The 17229-nt window shown below is 39.5% G+C and overlaps 1 protein-coding gene across 6 annotated transcripts in view; it reads left to right on the top strand.

Annotated features, from left to right (window-relative positions):
* iqsec1b (IQ motif and Sec7 domain ArfGEF 1b) overlaps positions 1-17229 on the top strand; it is a 182991-nt gene that overhangs the window by 61536 nt on the left and 104226 nt on the right. For 4 of the 6 annotated variants that reach the window (XM_026932598.3, XM_026932597.3, XM_026932606.3 and 1 more), the window contains one exon: positions 9145-9252. The exons of the other annotated variants lie outside the window; for them this stretch is intronic. In XM_026932598.3, the coding sequence (XP_026788399.3) occupies positions 9145-9252 (108 nt within the window). The remainder of the gene's footprint in view (positions 1-9144; positions 9253-17229) is intronic. 6 annotated transcript variants of the gene reach the window in all.

Below are 17229 nucleotides of genomic sequence, written 5' to 3'. Positions count from 1 at the left end.
TATTTGAATACCTGTTTTCACATTTCAGATTGCTTGTATTCAAGCACTGAAATCATATTTATTTTGGTATTTGTTATGCCCTATGTCCACATGAAGTCGGTGAAAAAATATGAAAAATAAAAGCCACCTCTAGCAATATTTGATGCAGAGAGTGCACTGAAGTGGTGTGCAAGTAAAAGTTGTGCATCACTAATCAAAAAAAAGTCTCTGGAGCACTACTGTTGTGTGGAACGTTTATGTCTGTGCCTGTGCGCATGTTGAACTACAGAAACACAATACTGAGCTATCTGCTTAGCAGCTTGTGTCTACTGTCAGACTGTCCTGTCTTCCAAAGGTGGAGATAGCTGCCTCCTCATTCCTTTCTTTTTTGTGAATTCACTTTTCTTATATAGTACAAACATTGTTAGTAGAATGTGACTGGGATCAGTGGAGCTCATTAGACTCGAGTTGTTTTTATCTCATTAGCATTGCTATCTTGCATTTAGCTAGTCACTTGCCATTTCTTGGATGTTCTTTCTCTGTAGTGTCATGGCTTTGCATACACTAAGAAGTTTCTATTTACCATTTGGTTAGTGGCACATACCACACTTTATTCCCCTGCTTAGTGTTTTCTCCTTCAAATAATCCACATTCATTGCCAACTGGCTAGCAGAGCTTGTAGATAACTTTGCCAGCATCATAGAGTGATACCCCTTTGACGAAGCATGCACATTTTTACTTGAATTCCTGCTAATTTGCTGATCATAGTTCATGCTATACTGTGTGGGTAGCTACTATTAACCATACTGTAGAACTGCAGGCTCATGTAGACGGTGCCTGAATCTCTTGGAAGACAAGGATGGGCACCAGCTTTGTGCTCACTGCCTCAGCATTGTCCGTCTCAAGGAAGCTGTGTCTGATTCGTACATCCCCAGCCCTGAGTGCATGGTGATGCCAATATACACCGATCAGCCATAGCATTAAAACCACCTGCCTAATATTGTATAAGTCCCCCTTGTACCGCTAAAACAGCTCTGACCTGTCGAAGCATGAACTCCACAAGACCTCTGAAGGTGTGCTGCGTTATCTGGCACCAAGACATTAGCAGCAGATCCTTTAAGTTGTATAAGTTGGAAGGTGTGGCCCCCATGGATCTGACTTGTTTGTCCAGCACAGATGCTCGATCCGATTGAGATTTGGAGGCCAATTCAACACCTTGAATTCTTTGTCATATTCCTCAAACCATTTGTGAACAATTTTTGCGAACCATTTGTGAATTTAACTTTTTCAGCAATTCGTGCTACAGTAGCTCTTCTGTGGGATCGGACTAGACGGGCTAGCCTTTGCTTCACAAGCGCATCAGTGAGCCTCGGGGGTCTATGACTCTGTTGCCAGTTTACTGGTTGTCCTTCCTTGGGCCACTTTTGGCAGGTACGAACCACTGCGTACCGGGACCTGCTGTTTTGGAGATGCTCTGACCCAGTGGTCTAGCCATCACATTTTGGCCTTGTCAAAGTTGCTCAGATCCTTACGCTTGCCCATTTTTCCTGCTTCCAACACATCAACTTCAAGAACTGACTGTTCACTTGCTGCCCATTATATCCTACCCCTTGACAGATGCCATTGTAATAAGATAATCAATGTTATTCACTTCATCTGACAGTGGGTTTAATGTTATGGCTGATCGGTGTATAAGCATGACATGCTTGGCTGGAGGATTTGAAGCCTAGCATAGAATCCTAGCAAAAACCCAGAAAACAGTCCAGAAAATATCTACTCTCTAGATGAATGAACGACTAAGCAACAGACATGTCTTGGCATCATGGGACTTATTTAGAGGTATACCACTCCATGAAGTCTGTTCTGCTGCTACTTTCTCAAGACTTTATAAAGTTAACATCACCCCTTCCATTGGTAGCAGTCAACTCTGAGCACCTTTCAGGGCAGTTACAGGATGAGCCCTGCTCTTCAGGACATTATTGGTACATATTATCCTAGTGTTGCACACTGCCACATGAAATGGAATGTTACTGTACTATTATGTTTTTTAGTAATTTATGTTACTGAAGGTCTATTACCTTGAGTAACTGCCAGGCTTCCTTGTCATTTGGAACATGTGCCAGCTCTGTGAGATAGTTCTAGGGAATGACTGTTTTGACTGTGGTACTTATAGTGAATACTGCATCATGTATAAGTATGTGAACTTGCATGCACACATGGACAAGGTGATATTCAGGTATTGTACACCATCTCTGGTGGTAAACTGGTGTTCATGTCACAGTTAGATTAATTGGTGTTTTGTAAGCATGGCAGTGTATTTGTTCTTAGTTCAGTGTGTGTTTAACAGCAAACATGATAACACAAGTTTCTCATTTGAACCTTCACTGCGACAGCACAGATATACAGCAAATGGCAGTGTCTCCTGATTGAACTAAACTGCCCCTCAGACACTATTCTGTTCTTCTTTCCGTTGTAAATTTCTTTCTCTTTCATTTTTGACCTGACAGTTCTTTGCTTTGTCTAGCCTTCAGTATCATAAAGACTATCAAACTACATTTTTATTTATGCAATTACGCAATAAATAAAATTACTGTTGTAAGTTGCCATTTTTCAAGCAATTATAATTAACATTACTTATTTAACATCATTATAATTCAGTAATTAATGGTTTATATAAATAAGCTCCCCTTCAGGGATTTGTAGACTGAACAGAGACTGTCATTCCAGTCTCACAGGGTAAAGAGGGGCTCATTAACATTCATTAACCGAATTATATATTTATTGGCATAGTTTTAGTTTAATTATTGTCATGTCTCAAAGCAGATGCTCAGATATGCAGACAATTACAAGACTAATATTACTATAATTATTGGATGTAATACTATGATACAAATATTGTTTCTGTAACACCTAACACAACAGAATATAATGGTACAAACTGGTAAAAAAAAAATAAATAAATAAAATAAACTCTCTTGAAACTAGATGACATCTTAAATGGTCCAAACACACAGAGTAAGGAAAAAACTATTATCTTCTGCAATAATTCTCCTCTGTTTTTACTGAAAGCTGGCAATTTATGGTGACAGAACATCCATTGTTGAATTGAACTCTGTACAAATTATAATATTTAGTACAGTAGCAAAGCTAACTACAAATAAGGCCGACAGTGAAGCACAAATACCAACAGTATGTAGTAAAGATGACTGTATGAATTTTTTTTTTTTTCAGCATTGGATATCCACCTAAATCTTGCAACCTCACAGTTAAGGAACCTAACCTGGCCCATGTGAATCGTCAAATTATAGACCAATATAAATCTTTGGACCTCATAACAGTACAGAAACAGCACTGGTTAAAGTAGTAAATGACCTGCTACTGGCCTCTTATCAGGGTTGTGTTACTTGTATTACTTCATCTCAGTGCAGATTTTGACACTATAGATCAAAATATTCTTCAAGAGAGACTAGAAAAATTGGGGGCGGGGGGGGGGTTAAGGCAACAACTCTTTCCTGGTACAGATCTTATCTAACTTTATACTACACCACTGCATCATACATTACTATGTAGCCCATGCACACAAGAAGGCATCCAGTTTATTCACAGAAAAGAATTGCAGTTTTTCTAAGGTATCATCTGAATTTTTTTTTTTTTTTTACAACTATAGATAATTTTAAATGTCTTAGAAAAGACTTACAATGGTCTTTGAGTCCTGCTCAAGGAGATATTACATATTTTGCCTACTTTGACTTCTATAACAAATCTTTTTTCAGTAGCTAATCAAGTGTAAATAAGTGACTGGCATGGATGGCTTTTTCCTGACCATTTTTAGTTTTGTAAGGGTTTTTCTACTTATACTATGCAGATCTTGCTTTTTTTTTCTTTCTCTGCCTTGTGCCAGCTTCTTAGTTTTTGTTTGAGGATCTGCAGGGCACCAGGCTTTCTGTGCATGTGTATGGTGATTCTTATCTGCTGTACAAAAGCTGCTCCCAGCACAGTGATGGACAGCTGATGTGCTCTGGAATGGAGCATCTCAGCTCCCTGAGTGCAGGATGAAGCTGAATAATGCTCAGGATGCATTAACCAACTTCTTTGGCTTCTTACACTGTTGTTGATGCGTTGATGGGCCATAATGAGAACATGGTTTGGAAGAAGTGAACACAGCTCTGATTTTAATGGACTGAAGTCTGCTAGAAATTTTCCTCAGTGTGAAAGTGTAACTGGAGGGGAATTATATTGATGCGTGGGTGCAAGCCAGAAATGAGAACTAAGCCACGAGCCCAAGCACCATGTGATCAATAAGACTGAATGCCGCTGCAGAAAATAATGACAGGTTTTTTGTTTTTCTTTCAGGTGTTATAGTTATTATTTAGAGGCCACTTTTTCTTCCTGAGCTATGGGATACTATTGCTACAAAGGTTCCATAAATCAGTGCAGGGTGGTGGAAGCAGAGGCCCACAAGTAATGAGAATTTAGCTGCTGCTCTCCGGGTCATTCAGCCCTATCGAACTGCCTTCCAAGGTGGACTTGCATCACCTGTGGCAGATTGGACAGTTAAAAGAAGAGGGAAAGAGTAATCATCCTGTTGCAGTAAAGGCTGTGTGTTAGCAAAGCTGGCTATCCTTTTATCAGGCTCTGTTTGTTTAATCAGTTTTTTTTTTTTAAGTACTTGGCCTTCCACGATTGCGCTGTTTAAGTGTAGCAAGGCTTTATTTATTTATTTTGGCATTTCAGTTTCCTTTTCAGGAGTTTATGTAACCAGTTTTAGGTTCAATTAGTCCTGAAGTAACTAATCTTGGTGTTTGTTTGATGTTTTTTTGGTGCTTGCCAACCTTTTAGACTTTGTTGAGAGTGAGATGGTTTGGTTACAGATGTTATGTAACTGGAATGTGCTTTGTGAGGATAACAGGAGGTTTATGGCAGCCAGAGTCCATGTTCAGGAAGACTAAACCTCATTGTATGGTGGGGTTATCAGTGAGTAGCAGGATTTTTTTTTAAACAGGCACTGCTTGTACTTGCCCAGGGTACTTTTTGCTGCTCTGTAAACCAATTTCCAAATTTCTGTATATGGTGCATAATGCCAATTACCAAGTAGGGCATATTAGCTTATTATATGCAAAGTCACCACAATTCCAAAGCTTGAAATAGTTTTAAACTACAAATAAATTTTTAAATAATTCATACCACAAAGTGCTGGATACTTTCCTAGTGAATAGGAATAGCATTTGCATTAGCATTTGCTTATGAATAATTCAATAAGCAAGAATAGAAAGGAGGATTGCACACTGGGGTTTTGATCATTTGGTCTTGCAATGTGAGGTGTTGATTCATTAGAGGGAGATTTAGAGTAAATATGAGAATACAGTGTTCTCAACAAAGGGAATTTTATTATTTAATAAAAGTTGCTGCAATAGACTGATGAGCAAACTGAGCATTGTAGTCATGATGAAATCTTGTAACCTAAAGTTTAATTTGGTCTATGCCTTGTGTTTTCTTATTCATTTCATCATATTTAATCATTGGTTTTTACACCATTTGGATTAAGATCCAGATGCCACAATGGTGCGTTATAACTTTTTACAACTCCCTCTTTGACATTGCTCTGGTTTTATGTACAGCCTTTCAGGAACTGATAATAACATGAAATTTAATTTTACATCCTGATGATGGGAATCCTGGCTCAGTTCATTGAGTCTGAACAATTGGCTCAGCTCACCAATAAGAGCCGAGTCCTTTAACATCCAAATGGGCCAGTTTTTTAACAGGCCAAAGATATTGGCCTTTACCCATATATCTGTCACTTACAGTACACTAGCTTCTGATCAACAAAACAACATTATACTTTGCATTGCATTTGTTATAAAAATCTATTTTAAATAAATGTAAAACCAGCAAGATGATACATATTTCCAGTGAGAAATACTGTTAGCATTAGTATTAATTTGCTTGTTGTGTTTCCACTTAATTTTGATTGAATTAGAATCTTAGATTCCTATCCATCTATCCAGATGTTTACTTCCCTAGTATGCTACACTATATACAAGTGTTGATTTTTTTTTAATGAAAACTCAAATGTAAAATTTTCAGTCTTTTATTCTATTATGAAAATTAAATCATATTAATTAGCAATAATATTAAAATTATATCAAATATAAAAAAAATATAAAATATATCAAAATCAAAAATATATGATGTAATACAATGACAATTTATGCAATAAAAAAGTAGAGAAAAATGACAGAGCCAGTCGGTTGGTCAAACATTTTCCCTCATATTTGTTCACTCCCTTTGCAAGGACAATTATACAAGCAAATTCATTGGCAGTGTATGCTAATGTTAAAGCTTTGTGGATAGAGAAAGATGCTGTCACACTCATAACTTACTTGCAACTTGTAACCTTGTTATAAAAAGTTCTATCTTCTAGAAGAACCTGTTGTTACCTAGTGTAGGTTTGGTTCGGCTCGGACAATACTGAATAGCTAGAACTACAGTACATACTAAGTGTATACAACGTAATTTTAAAGAGCACCTCGGATCAAGCCCTCAGTCAGTCCCCACCGGACTCGATTCAGGTGCATTTCCATATGCACTACTGGCAGGAGAAAGACTCACAAACTAGCAGCAACTGAAGGCAGCTGCAGTAAAGCATCTCAAGGGAGGAAACTCATTTGGCGATGTCCATGGGTTCCAAACTTCAGGCAGTCATTGACTGCAAAAGATTTGCATCCAACTATTAAAACTATTCCTAATATTTATGATTGTTAATTTTTCAATTACTTTTGTGCCTTTGGAGGACCTCTGCAAAAAATGTAATTCTTAAGTGGTTAATGCAATATTTTTGTTAAGCCCCTTGAATTAAGGCTTCAAGTACATCTTGATTGCTTCATTTCAAATCCACTGTGGTAGTTTATAGAGACAAAATTATGAAAATTGTGTCACTGTCCAAATACTTATGGACCTGACTGTACGTGGCAATGCATAAACTCCATAGAAATCCTTTGAAATCACACTATCGCTTTCTACACCCTGTAAGCTTTACCGAAAAACAAAATCTACAAAGATTTAAGGATGCAACATGTAGTTGCATAGAAAAGATTTTGTACAGGACTGATATTTGTGGGTAATCAGAAAAAAAGATGCTGTTTGTTCATTGCTCTGTCATCTCGTGTTATGTGTTTATTGAGATTTGTTGTAATTACAACTGGCCCAACTTCAGCTCTTCCAGCTGTTGTGATGGTAATGTGTGTGCAGGGTTGCCAGGTCTCAAAATTTTCCAGCCCAATCTTAAAAAGTCTTTGAGTTGGAAACAAGTTCACCATGATGAACACATGTCTGATTTGCAGCATCTGCAATAGACCTTTTTTTTTATCATTGCCTGGTATGTCCACTCCATAATCCTCTTTTCCAATCTTTACAAATATCGTATACAGGACAATTTCTGTTGTATCATAGATACACTGTCTGTACTTACACTTTCCCTTTGTTTGCCATAGGCAGTGTTTAAGTGGAATAAGATTTAATTCTGATTATTGGCCAGGGACTATTCTTAAAATAGCCCAAAAAAGCCGCCCACCTGTGGACTTGCTTTTCTACCCACAGCCTTCCAAGACTAGCCCCATTTGGCATTAAAAACCATGATCACAGCAACCTTGCATGTGCAGAATGTCAGGTGTGGATTGAATGGATAGACACTATGTGAAGGTCCTGCAACAGATGTGGTCTGAATTTGGGGATGATTACACACAGAAGAGTCAAACACGTCTTACCATTCTTGCTAGAACTACCTTCAAATTGATATGATGTGGAAAACAAATCTGATCTCACCATGTCAGTTACTTTGTAGGTGATTTACAATGGTAAAAGAATGTCAATACAGAATATTGATTAATTTTTGGCACCATCACAATGTCTAGAAGAAGAAGAAGGATAGTAATAGTGTATTTTTTTAATGGCTCTTTGGATATGAGTCATCTCAGAGCATTTACCTAAACGACTTAGAATCAAGTGATTTGCTAAAAACACATCACCATTACAGACCCAGGGTTTCTTTAAGCTGTAGTAAAAGCAAATACTGGGATGTTGAAAAGCAAAAATAGATAGTGGGCCTCACTGATGTGCGATAGTGGTGTTAATTTTTGTATGTCTGATTTGTAGACAAATATGATGTTGAAGCTGAATGTGTGATTATGTATGTTTTGCTCTCAGTACATGGCTAAAACTCAGTGCTTCACTGAAAACCCAGAATACTTTAAAAACTTTAGATTAGGCTTGCAGTTACAGTCCTCAGTTGAAGATAGCATGATGGGGAGATATATGCGATGCTTTTATATAAGTGATGTGAGATAGTCCTGGTTTATTTTATGACTGTGCACACATGTGCACTGAATGACGATCCAGAAACTAGTGGTAGTGATTTTAAATAATTGTTAGCTCTCTAGGCAGGATGTCACTATAGCAGGATGCTCAGACAACTAATTTGTTCACTTTGGCACCAGCTTTTTTTTCTGGCATGTCAAAGCAGCACAGGGGAGTTGTCTAGTTTTAGTCATCTTCTCGTTACCCTTGGGACTCTCAGCGACTGCTTGACCCACTTCCATCTGTCACCTGTTCTTTTCCACCCCACACTTCCACATGTCTGCTCATCAAAATCCACTCTTATCTGTGCATGTACTGCTTCCATCCATGTGTATCTGCTCCCTCTCCCCTTCCTTTTATCTCCTACTCTTTGAGCAGGCAGGAAGATGAGAGCTGCTTCAGCCAATTATGATTATGCGCATTCCAAAGGTCCCAGCCTTGATTTGCAGTCCTTGAGATGCCAAGTGTGCAAGCTGAAAGTAATGATTGATTCTAAGCTCAGTAATGTGACAGTCAGCACTTGTTCTAATGCATATTCTCTCAAGTTAAAGAAGTGTGCCTTTGCAATTTGCGGATGATTTGAAGCTCAAAAGCATTTTATGTCTATTGTGCAGCATTATATCACATCGGAGATGAAATCTCACTGCGGTCTCTGAAATCCATGTTGCCATCATCATCATGTTCAGTGCCTCCCATTTCTGCCATCCATTCTTTAAATCAAATGGATGGTAGACTTTTTGTATGAAATGTGAGCATGCAAAAAAAAAAAAATCTGAAAATGTCTTCTCTTTCTTTGTTTTTTCTTCAAAGACGACACACTTCTTTACCCCCTGAAGTCACAGATAACCAAGGCGCCTATATTACTCCTCTCTGTCGAAGAAGTTACCCCTGTCGCAAATGGAAGTCAGCATCTTTTGGGTAAATGGAAAGGTTTACTATTTGCTTCTGTTCACTGTTGACATACAGATGCTGCATGTGTAAACTGTTCTACGTTCCAGCTTATTTTAGTAGGCACTGCACTTATCCCTCAACATTTCTTGTTTTCATGAGACAGCTGTGTCTGTGTGTATAGGCAATAACTGATCTGTGCTGTACTCTGGGCCCTGCATGCTTTCCACTGTGTTGCCCTGCTGATGGGGCTGTCTATTTCCCATTTTATCATGGAACTGTCCCGTAACTCACTCACTTTTAGCAGGCTGAAGATTTTCCACAAGGGGGAACTAATGACACTCTGCTATAGACAGCTGCACTAGCATGCGGACAGTGGATTTCCAAAGATATCAGCTGGAATGAGGACAAAATATTTTTTTAAAAATCTGCTGTAAAAGCTGAAACAGGGATGAACTTTATGGTATTCCTACAGGGCTGGTAATAAAATGAATGCTAATGCTGCAGAAACTGGGAAATAATGAACATGTGGTAGCCAGTAATGCTCATTTTACACCACACATGGTAATTGGTTTGCTCACATGAGACTGGAATTGACGTGCAGTTCCTGGGATCAAAATGTTTCTCTAAGCCCCCCACCCGCCCATAGGCACTGTGTGCAAGGACAGGGTCAGAGTAGATTATACAATGACGGGTGCTGATATGTTTCTTGAGGAATTGGAATTGAGGTGTAGCTAGTGTTTTCTACTTTTATGGGGCAAACTGAGGGTCTGCTAGCCCAGTTAACAAAGGGAGTTGAGAGACTTGTAACTTTCTTGTAATCCCTGTAAGCCATATACACCGATCAGCCATAACATTATGACCACTTACGGGTGAAGTGAATAATATTGATTATCTCATTACAATAGCACCTGTCAAGGGTTGAGATATATTAGGCAGCAAGTGACCAGTCATGTTGGAAACAGGAAAAATGGCCAAGCGTAAGGATTAGAGAGACTTTGACAACGGCCAAATTGTGATGGCTAGATGACTGGGTCAGAGCATCTTTAAAACGGCAGGCCTTGTGGGATTTTCCCGGTATGCAGTGGTTAGTACCTACCAAAAGTAGTCCAGGGAGGGACAACCAGTAAACCAGCGATAGGCTCATGCGCACCCAAGGCTCACTGATTCATGTGGGGAGCGAAAGCTAGCCCGTCTGGTCCGATCCCATAGAATAGCTACTATAGAACAAATAGCTGAAAAAGCTCATGCTGGCTATGATAGAAAGGTGTCAGAACACACAGTGCAACACAGCTTGCTGCATATGGGGCTGCATAGCCGTAGACCATTCAGAGTGCCCATGCTGTCCCCTGTCCACCACCGAAAGCACCTACAATGTTCACGTGAGCATCAGAGCTGGACCATGGAGCAGTGAAGAAGGTGGCCTGCTCTGATGGACCACAGTTTCTTTTACATCATGTGGACAGTCTTGTGTGATTTCTAACTGGAAGCACTGTAAAGACAGTACTGATGCTATATTGTGCAGTGTGTGTGCATTATCTAAACTGTATGTGGTGTTCTGACCGGTTATGTCAGGCTTTTTACTTTAATTAGATCAACATCTTTTGTGTTTTGTAATACTACAATACTTAACTGATTTGCATTTTCTTTCTCTTTAACTGAAAGATAATAATCCGTTGGACGGATGTTCAAGAAAATATATTAAATGACAGTGTTGGACTAATGTTCTCAATATTTGGTAGTGCATGTGAAGTTCAATAATATTACTTTTAAGATTGGATGTGTAGTTGTATTTGTCATTGAGTTGGTTTGTCAAGTAGACTGTTTAACATGTTGTAACTAAACTAGCTTCAGGAATCTGTCTTGTTATTTTTAGCTAACATTATGTAACCCATTTTATGAGTTTTTATTTTTTTTTTTTACATTTTATTTTTACCATAAGCTTATACTTTTATGGTTTTATGTAATCTTTTTTTTTATGTAGTCTTCTTTTATGATACATTCCGTTTAAAAATGTTTACATTGCCCACTGCTTTGCCATTTCAGCAGTTAGACTGTTAGATTATCAGCAGTGTGTGTATATTTACGGTTATAACTGTAATATGCTGTAATATGCAGAAGTGTATAATGTCTGTAACAAAGCAACATTTGTGAAAATTGATCAAGAGAGAATTACTGCTGATTTTCACATAATCTAAGGCTCATAAACAGATTTTATTTTTGTGATGGTTGTTTAACACAGAGAAATGTTTAATCATTGGTACAGTGAAGTTTTCTATTAGGAGACGTAACATTTAGGAAGGAAATTTTGGAATTTTCTCAGTCTCAGATATCAGTAATATAATGCTAAGTAAGTTTTCTGCCACAGTAGAGTCTTCAGCAGAGAGGAGTTTGTCCTTTTCGGTTTCCAGTCACTTTTTTTTTTTCTTGTCTTACTAACTTCAAGAGAGAGAATACAGGAGAGGCTGGTGAGGGAACATCTGCTATACCGTAAGGGATAAAAGGACACTTTGGACTGTGTTATTTTTGAAATATTTTATATAACAGCACGGTTTGTTGTGTCTTATTCCTTACTTACAACATCCAGTCTGCTAATTCTACTGATTACAGTAAAGCTTCCGGCTTTCCGTGCATGCTAACTACTGTTGACCGCAGGAAGTGGCAGTTATGGCAGGCTTTGAGCATGAGTACAAACAGTGATCGTGAGTCCCTGGGGCTGTGGACTTAATCTTCAGAGGCTTTAGAGATTGCAATCCCTGTTTCTCACTGAAGGGATTTGATTGAGCTGTGAGGAGGATAAAGTCAGGGATGAAGGAAACAGGAATGCTTGTAGAAGAGGCTATTGGACAGATGACTGAATGCTATCTGTATGTTGATCATATCAGCATGTCTAATAGAACCTTCATTACTGAGGGTACAATGTATAGATAGATAAACATCTAGATGAATGCGGGCAGTGTTTGGAAGAAAGCATGGATGCCTAGACTACCCAGAGGGCCACGTTAGCACCTGTCGTTGATAAGTTGTAGACTGTTAATGACTTCCACAGAAATAGCAATTGACAAGATGGACACAACTACTGTTTCAGAAGACAGCTGAAATTCTCAAAACAGTGTTTCTTTCTGATGCTTATTGATAATATTTGTTCTTTGGTAAGACAATGACAAACATCTTGACTAAAGCAAGGCATGTATTTAAGGTAAAGGATTTTGCTAGTATAGGCATCCATCCTTGTTTTGCATTAGCATAAACTTTGCAACATGCAGACTTTAATGAGCACTTCTTAATTAGAGCAACCATTTATCAGTATTTCACTCACAGGCCACACGATCAATAGCGGCATTTGGACTTGAAATAAATTCTTGGAGATCATTAGCAAATATGCACTTTTAGAGATTTCAGAGACCTCATTCTCAAGGTAGAGTGTGTACTAAATGAAAGCCACTATGATTCATTGCCTCAGAAATACATGATATTTATTGCTCTCTTATACATACATACATACTGTATCATGGCCTGTTACCTCACTGTACATTTATACAGTAAATCCTGCACATCAAAAATCCCATCCAGGGTGTTTTCCTGCCTCACACTCAGTGTTTACAGGATAAGCTCTGAATCCATCCAGATAAAGTGGTTACTGAAGATGAAAGAATGAATGAAAAGCTTGTTGGCTGTGATGGAAATGTCGATTTAAAAATATATATATTCTAATGAAAACAGATTGTCTGAATAAGTGATGACTTAGTCTCTCCATGACTCTATACAGTGCTGTAAAAATATTTGCCCCCTTCCTGATTGCTGCTTTTTTTTTTTTTTTTTTGCATGTTTGTCACACTTAATTGTTTCAGATGTTCAAACAAAGTTTAATATTTAAATTACTTAGACAACTTGAGGAAATGATCATTTTTATGGAAAGAAAAAGTTATCCAACACCATATGGCCTTGTGTGAAAAAGTAATTGCTCCCTTAGTTACTCATTCAATCAATTAGCCAAATTTAATTGATAATTGGGTTAAATTAGATGAGACACACCTGGGTTTGATTGCCATCAGCCTGTTGAATCTAAACATCACTTAAATAGAAACTTTCAAGCAATATGAAATAGGCTTGAAGGTCTCAACAAGCAGTACGTCACGCCCCAATAAATGAAATTGTAGAAGACAAGAAGGTTATTGAATAAATCATATTGAATAAATATCCATGGGGAAAAAAAACAAAAAGGATCACCTCACATTTGGCAAAAAACCCACCTTGATGAGACGAAAGTGAAAGATTTTTTTGGAAGACATGGGTCCCGATACATCTGGTGTAAAGCTAACACAGGAATCCACAATAAGAACATCATACCAACAGTCAAACATGGTGGTGGTAGTGTGATGGCGTGGGGATGATTTGGTCCCGTTAATACCAATCAATCATTGCTGGAATGCCACAGCCTATTTGAGTATTGTTGCTGAGCATATGCAGTCCTTCATTGCCACAATTTACCCATTTTCTAATGCCTCCTTCCAGCATGATAATGCACCATGTCACAAAGTAAATACATCCAAGTCCAAGAGAACACCGGGATGTGGTAGAATGGGAGATTCGCAGCATGAAAGTGCACCTGGAAAAATCTGCAGGAATTGCATGATGCAATCATGTCAACATGGACCAGAATCTCAAAGGAATGTTTCCAATATCTCGTGGAATCCATGCCACAAGAAATTGAGGCTGTGTTGAGAGCGAAAGGAGTCCCTACCCAGTATTAGTATAGTGTTCCTAATAAAATGCTCAGTGAATGTACATTCTTGTGTGAACGTCTTTTCAAGCTCGCTCTTTGGTCTTCCCAACGCACACACGCACTGAGTGAGAGCTGTATATGCAGCTCACAAAATAATTGAACAAACATCCAGTCATCATTTTCAGCATTGTAGAAGAAGACAAAGTATTTCAGATGACTGTACCATTTGAAATTGTTCTAGAATAAGAAGACCAGCTGTTAATGTGTGTTAAATGTATTATTGCCATTGAAACCTTCCTCAGTGTACTCATCCCCAAAAGCTCACCCACATTCATTTGGATTCAATTGGGAAAGTTAATTCAGAAAAGTCCCCATCTCTTCCTCCCGGATCTCTTTAACGACTTGGTGTAAGTTTCATATCAAGTCTGGCTTGTTGCCAGGCTCTTGGCAAGCATCGGGGTGGTTTGATATACGAGCGGGTGAGTATGGGTGGGCGGCTTGTGCTTGGCGGCCCGGTGATGAGCGGCTGAGTGGAGAAAGCAGCACTACTTCATCACTGTAACACTGTGTGCAGTAGGACTCACTCGCCCCTGTGCCTGTCACTGGGCCACGCCACTCCTACAGGTAGTTAATTAACTTTCCGCCTCTGCGTTGATGGAAAGCAAGAGGGAGGCAAGCAGTGAAAACAACCGTGTGTGTGTGTGTGTGTGTGTGTTTGGGGGTGGGGGTGGGGGGGAGTGTGAAGTATTTAGCCCTTTGTGAAGCACCAAATGTCCTCACAATCACAGTCCTAACAAAAATAGTGGATTTTTTTTTACAGCATTTATTTGTAAAACGTCTGCAAAATATGTCCTGTAGGTTATTAGTGTTAATATTAGAGTTAGGTATAGGTAGGCATGGCATTAATTACATACACCGATCAAAATAACCAATAAAACCACCTGCCTAATATTGTGTACGTCCCACTTGTGCTGCCAAAACTGCTCTGACCTGTCGAGGCATTGACACTGCAAGACCTTTGAAGGTGTGCTGTGGTATCTGGCACCAAGACATTAGCATTAGATCCTTTAAGTCCTGTAAGTTACGAGGTGGGGCCTCCATGGATCAGACTTGATGGCCAGCACATGCCACAGATGCTCGATCCGATTGAGATCTGGGGAATTTGGAGGCCAAGTCAACACCTTGAACTCTTTGTAATGTTCCTCAAACCATTCCTGAACAATTTTTTGCATTGTGGCAGAGCAAATTATCCTTCTGAAAGAGGCTAATGACATTAGGAATAACGCTGCCATGAAGGTATGTACTTGGTCTGCAGCAAAGTTTTTAGGTAGGTGGTACAGGCGTGTCAAAGTAACATCCACATGAATGCAAGGACCCAAGGTTTCCCAGCAGAACATTGTCCAGAGGATCACACTGCCTCTGCTGGCTTTCCTTCTTCCCAGAGTGCATCCTGGTGCCATCTCTTCACAACACACACACACCCAGCCATCCACATGTATTGTAAAAAAAAAAATGTGATTCATCAGACCACACCGCCTTTTTTACTGCTCCATGGTCCAGTTCTGATGCTCACATGCCCATAGGCACTTTCAGTGGTGGACGGGGTCAGCATGGGCACTCTGACCGGTTTACATTTACATTTACATTTATGGCATTTGGTCTGTGGCTACACAGCCCCATACTGTGATGCCCTGTGTGTTCTGACACCTTTCTATCATAGCCAGCATTAACTTTTTTAGCAATTTGTGCTGCAGTAGCTCTTCTGTGGGATCGGACCAGACGGGCTAGCCTTCACTCCCCACGTGCATCAGTGAGCCTTGGGCGCCCATGACCCTGTCACCGGTTCACCGGTCGTCCTTCATTGGACCACTTTTGGTAGATACTAACCACTGCATACCAGGAACTCCCCACAAGACCTGCTGTTTTGAAGATGCCCTGACCCAGTCGTCTAGCCTTCACAGTTTGGCCCTGGTCAAAGTCACTCAGATCCTTCTGCTTGCCCATTTTTCCTGCTTTCAATACATCAACTTCAAGAACTGATTGTTCACTTGCTGCCTAATATATCCCACCCCTTGACAGGCACCATAATGTCAAAATAATCAATGTTATTCGCTTCACCTGTCAGTGGTTTTAATGTTATGGCTGATTGGTGTATAGTAATCATTAGTAATCATATGCCAAAGATAGAAAACCCTGCGTGTGCGCACGCACATATGTGTGTTGCACTCTGATCCAAGAGACTAATCAATATTTTATATTGCATCTATGTTGGGCCCTTTCCCTGATAGCAATATGCTGTATACGGTTATTACTGAGTGTTAGCTGGAGCCATCAAAGGTGTGGGATACGAGTTAGACTTTCCCTAGAAACATGCAATTTATTGATAGCCTGTGACTCACAAAATACATGGCAGAATGTCATTTTTCAGCGAGTCACAAGATATTTCAGAGAGGGAAAGGAGAAGAAGAGATCCTTCATGTGTTGACACTGGGGTACCATTTCAGTGGGAGTTGTTTTCTTCTGGAACTGTGAGGCCTGCAAATAAAATGATTTACAATAGCACTGTCTCGATGCCTGGAGCTTCTGATGCAAATCCAACGCATTATTCATACTTGAATAGCAGTATGTTTCAAGCTTTGCTCTTTGTTGTTATGCTGACAACATGCATCCACCATAATTATTGCTACAGTGTGTAGGATTTATTTTGTTTAAAAATTGGAAAGAAAAATCGTTATTGAGTCAGGAATTTAAAATTGTTGAAAAAATGACATTCTAGAGCTGCTATGAGTCACCCTGACATCCTGTTGGGTTCGATTTGGTAAAAGTTTCAAATGTGTATTTCTCATCTGCCAGCTCAGCTCATGTCCCACATCATCACACCAAAGACACGCCCTAAAGTTTCAGTGCAGTTAAACACTGGCCTTCTCTTTGTGCCAGTTAGCTAACCATAGCCAGTTAGGCCACACAGAGCCCCACTGACAGCTTATAATCTCATTCTGTAGGCCTGAACAAGCAGCCCATTGACCAATCATAACAGAGACAAGTGTTTTCCTTGCATCAAAGCTGTGTGTTTGGCTCCCGAGTGGTGCAACAGGAAAGTTTTCCCTCTGCCTTGGGGATATCGTGAGTTTGAATTCCGACAATGCCACAGCCATCCGTGGTCAGGGAGCAAAATTGGCCGTGTTGTCCTGATGGGAGGGATGTCTTACTCTCTCTCCCCTGTCAATCACAGTGACCCTAGCCAATCCTGGCAAGCACATCCTTTTTCCCTCACAGGTCAG

The sequence above is a fragment of the Pangasianodon hypophthalmus genome, chromosome 20, assembly GCF_027358585.1.
Source record: "Pangasianodon hypophthalmus isolate fPanHyp1 chromosome 20, fPanHyp1.pri, whole genome shotgun sequence".
Classification (NCBI taxonomy): domain Eukaryota; kingdom Metazoa; phylum Chordata; class Actinopteri; order Siluriformes; family Pangasiidae; genus Pangasianodon; species Pangasianodon hypophthalmus.
The sequence above is the reverse complement of the archived record's forward strand: the minus strand, read 5'-3'. Positions and strand labels throughout refer to the sequence as shown.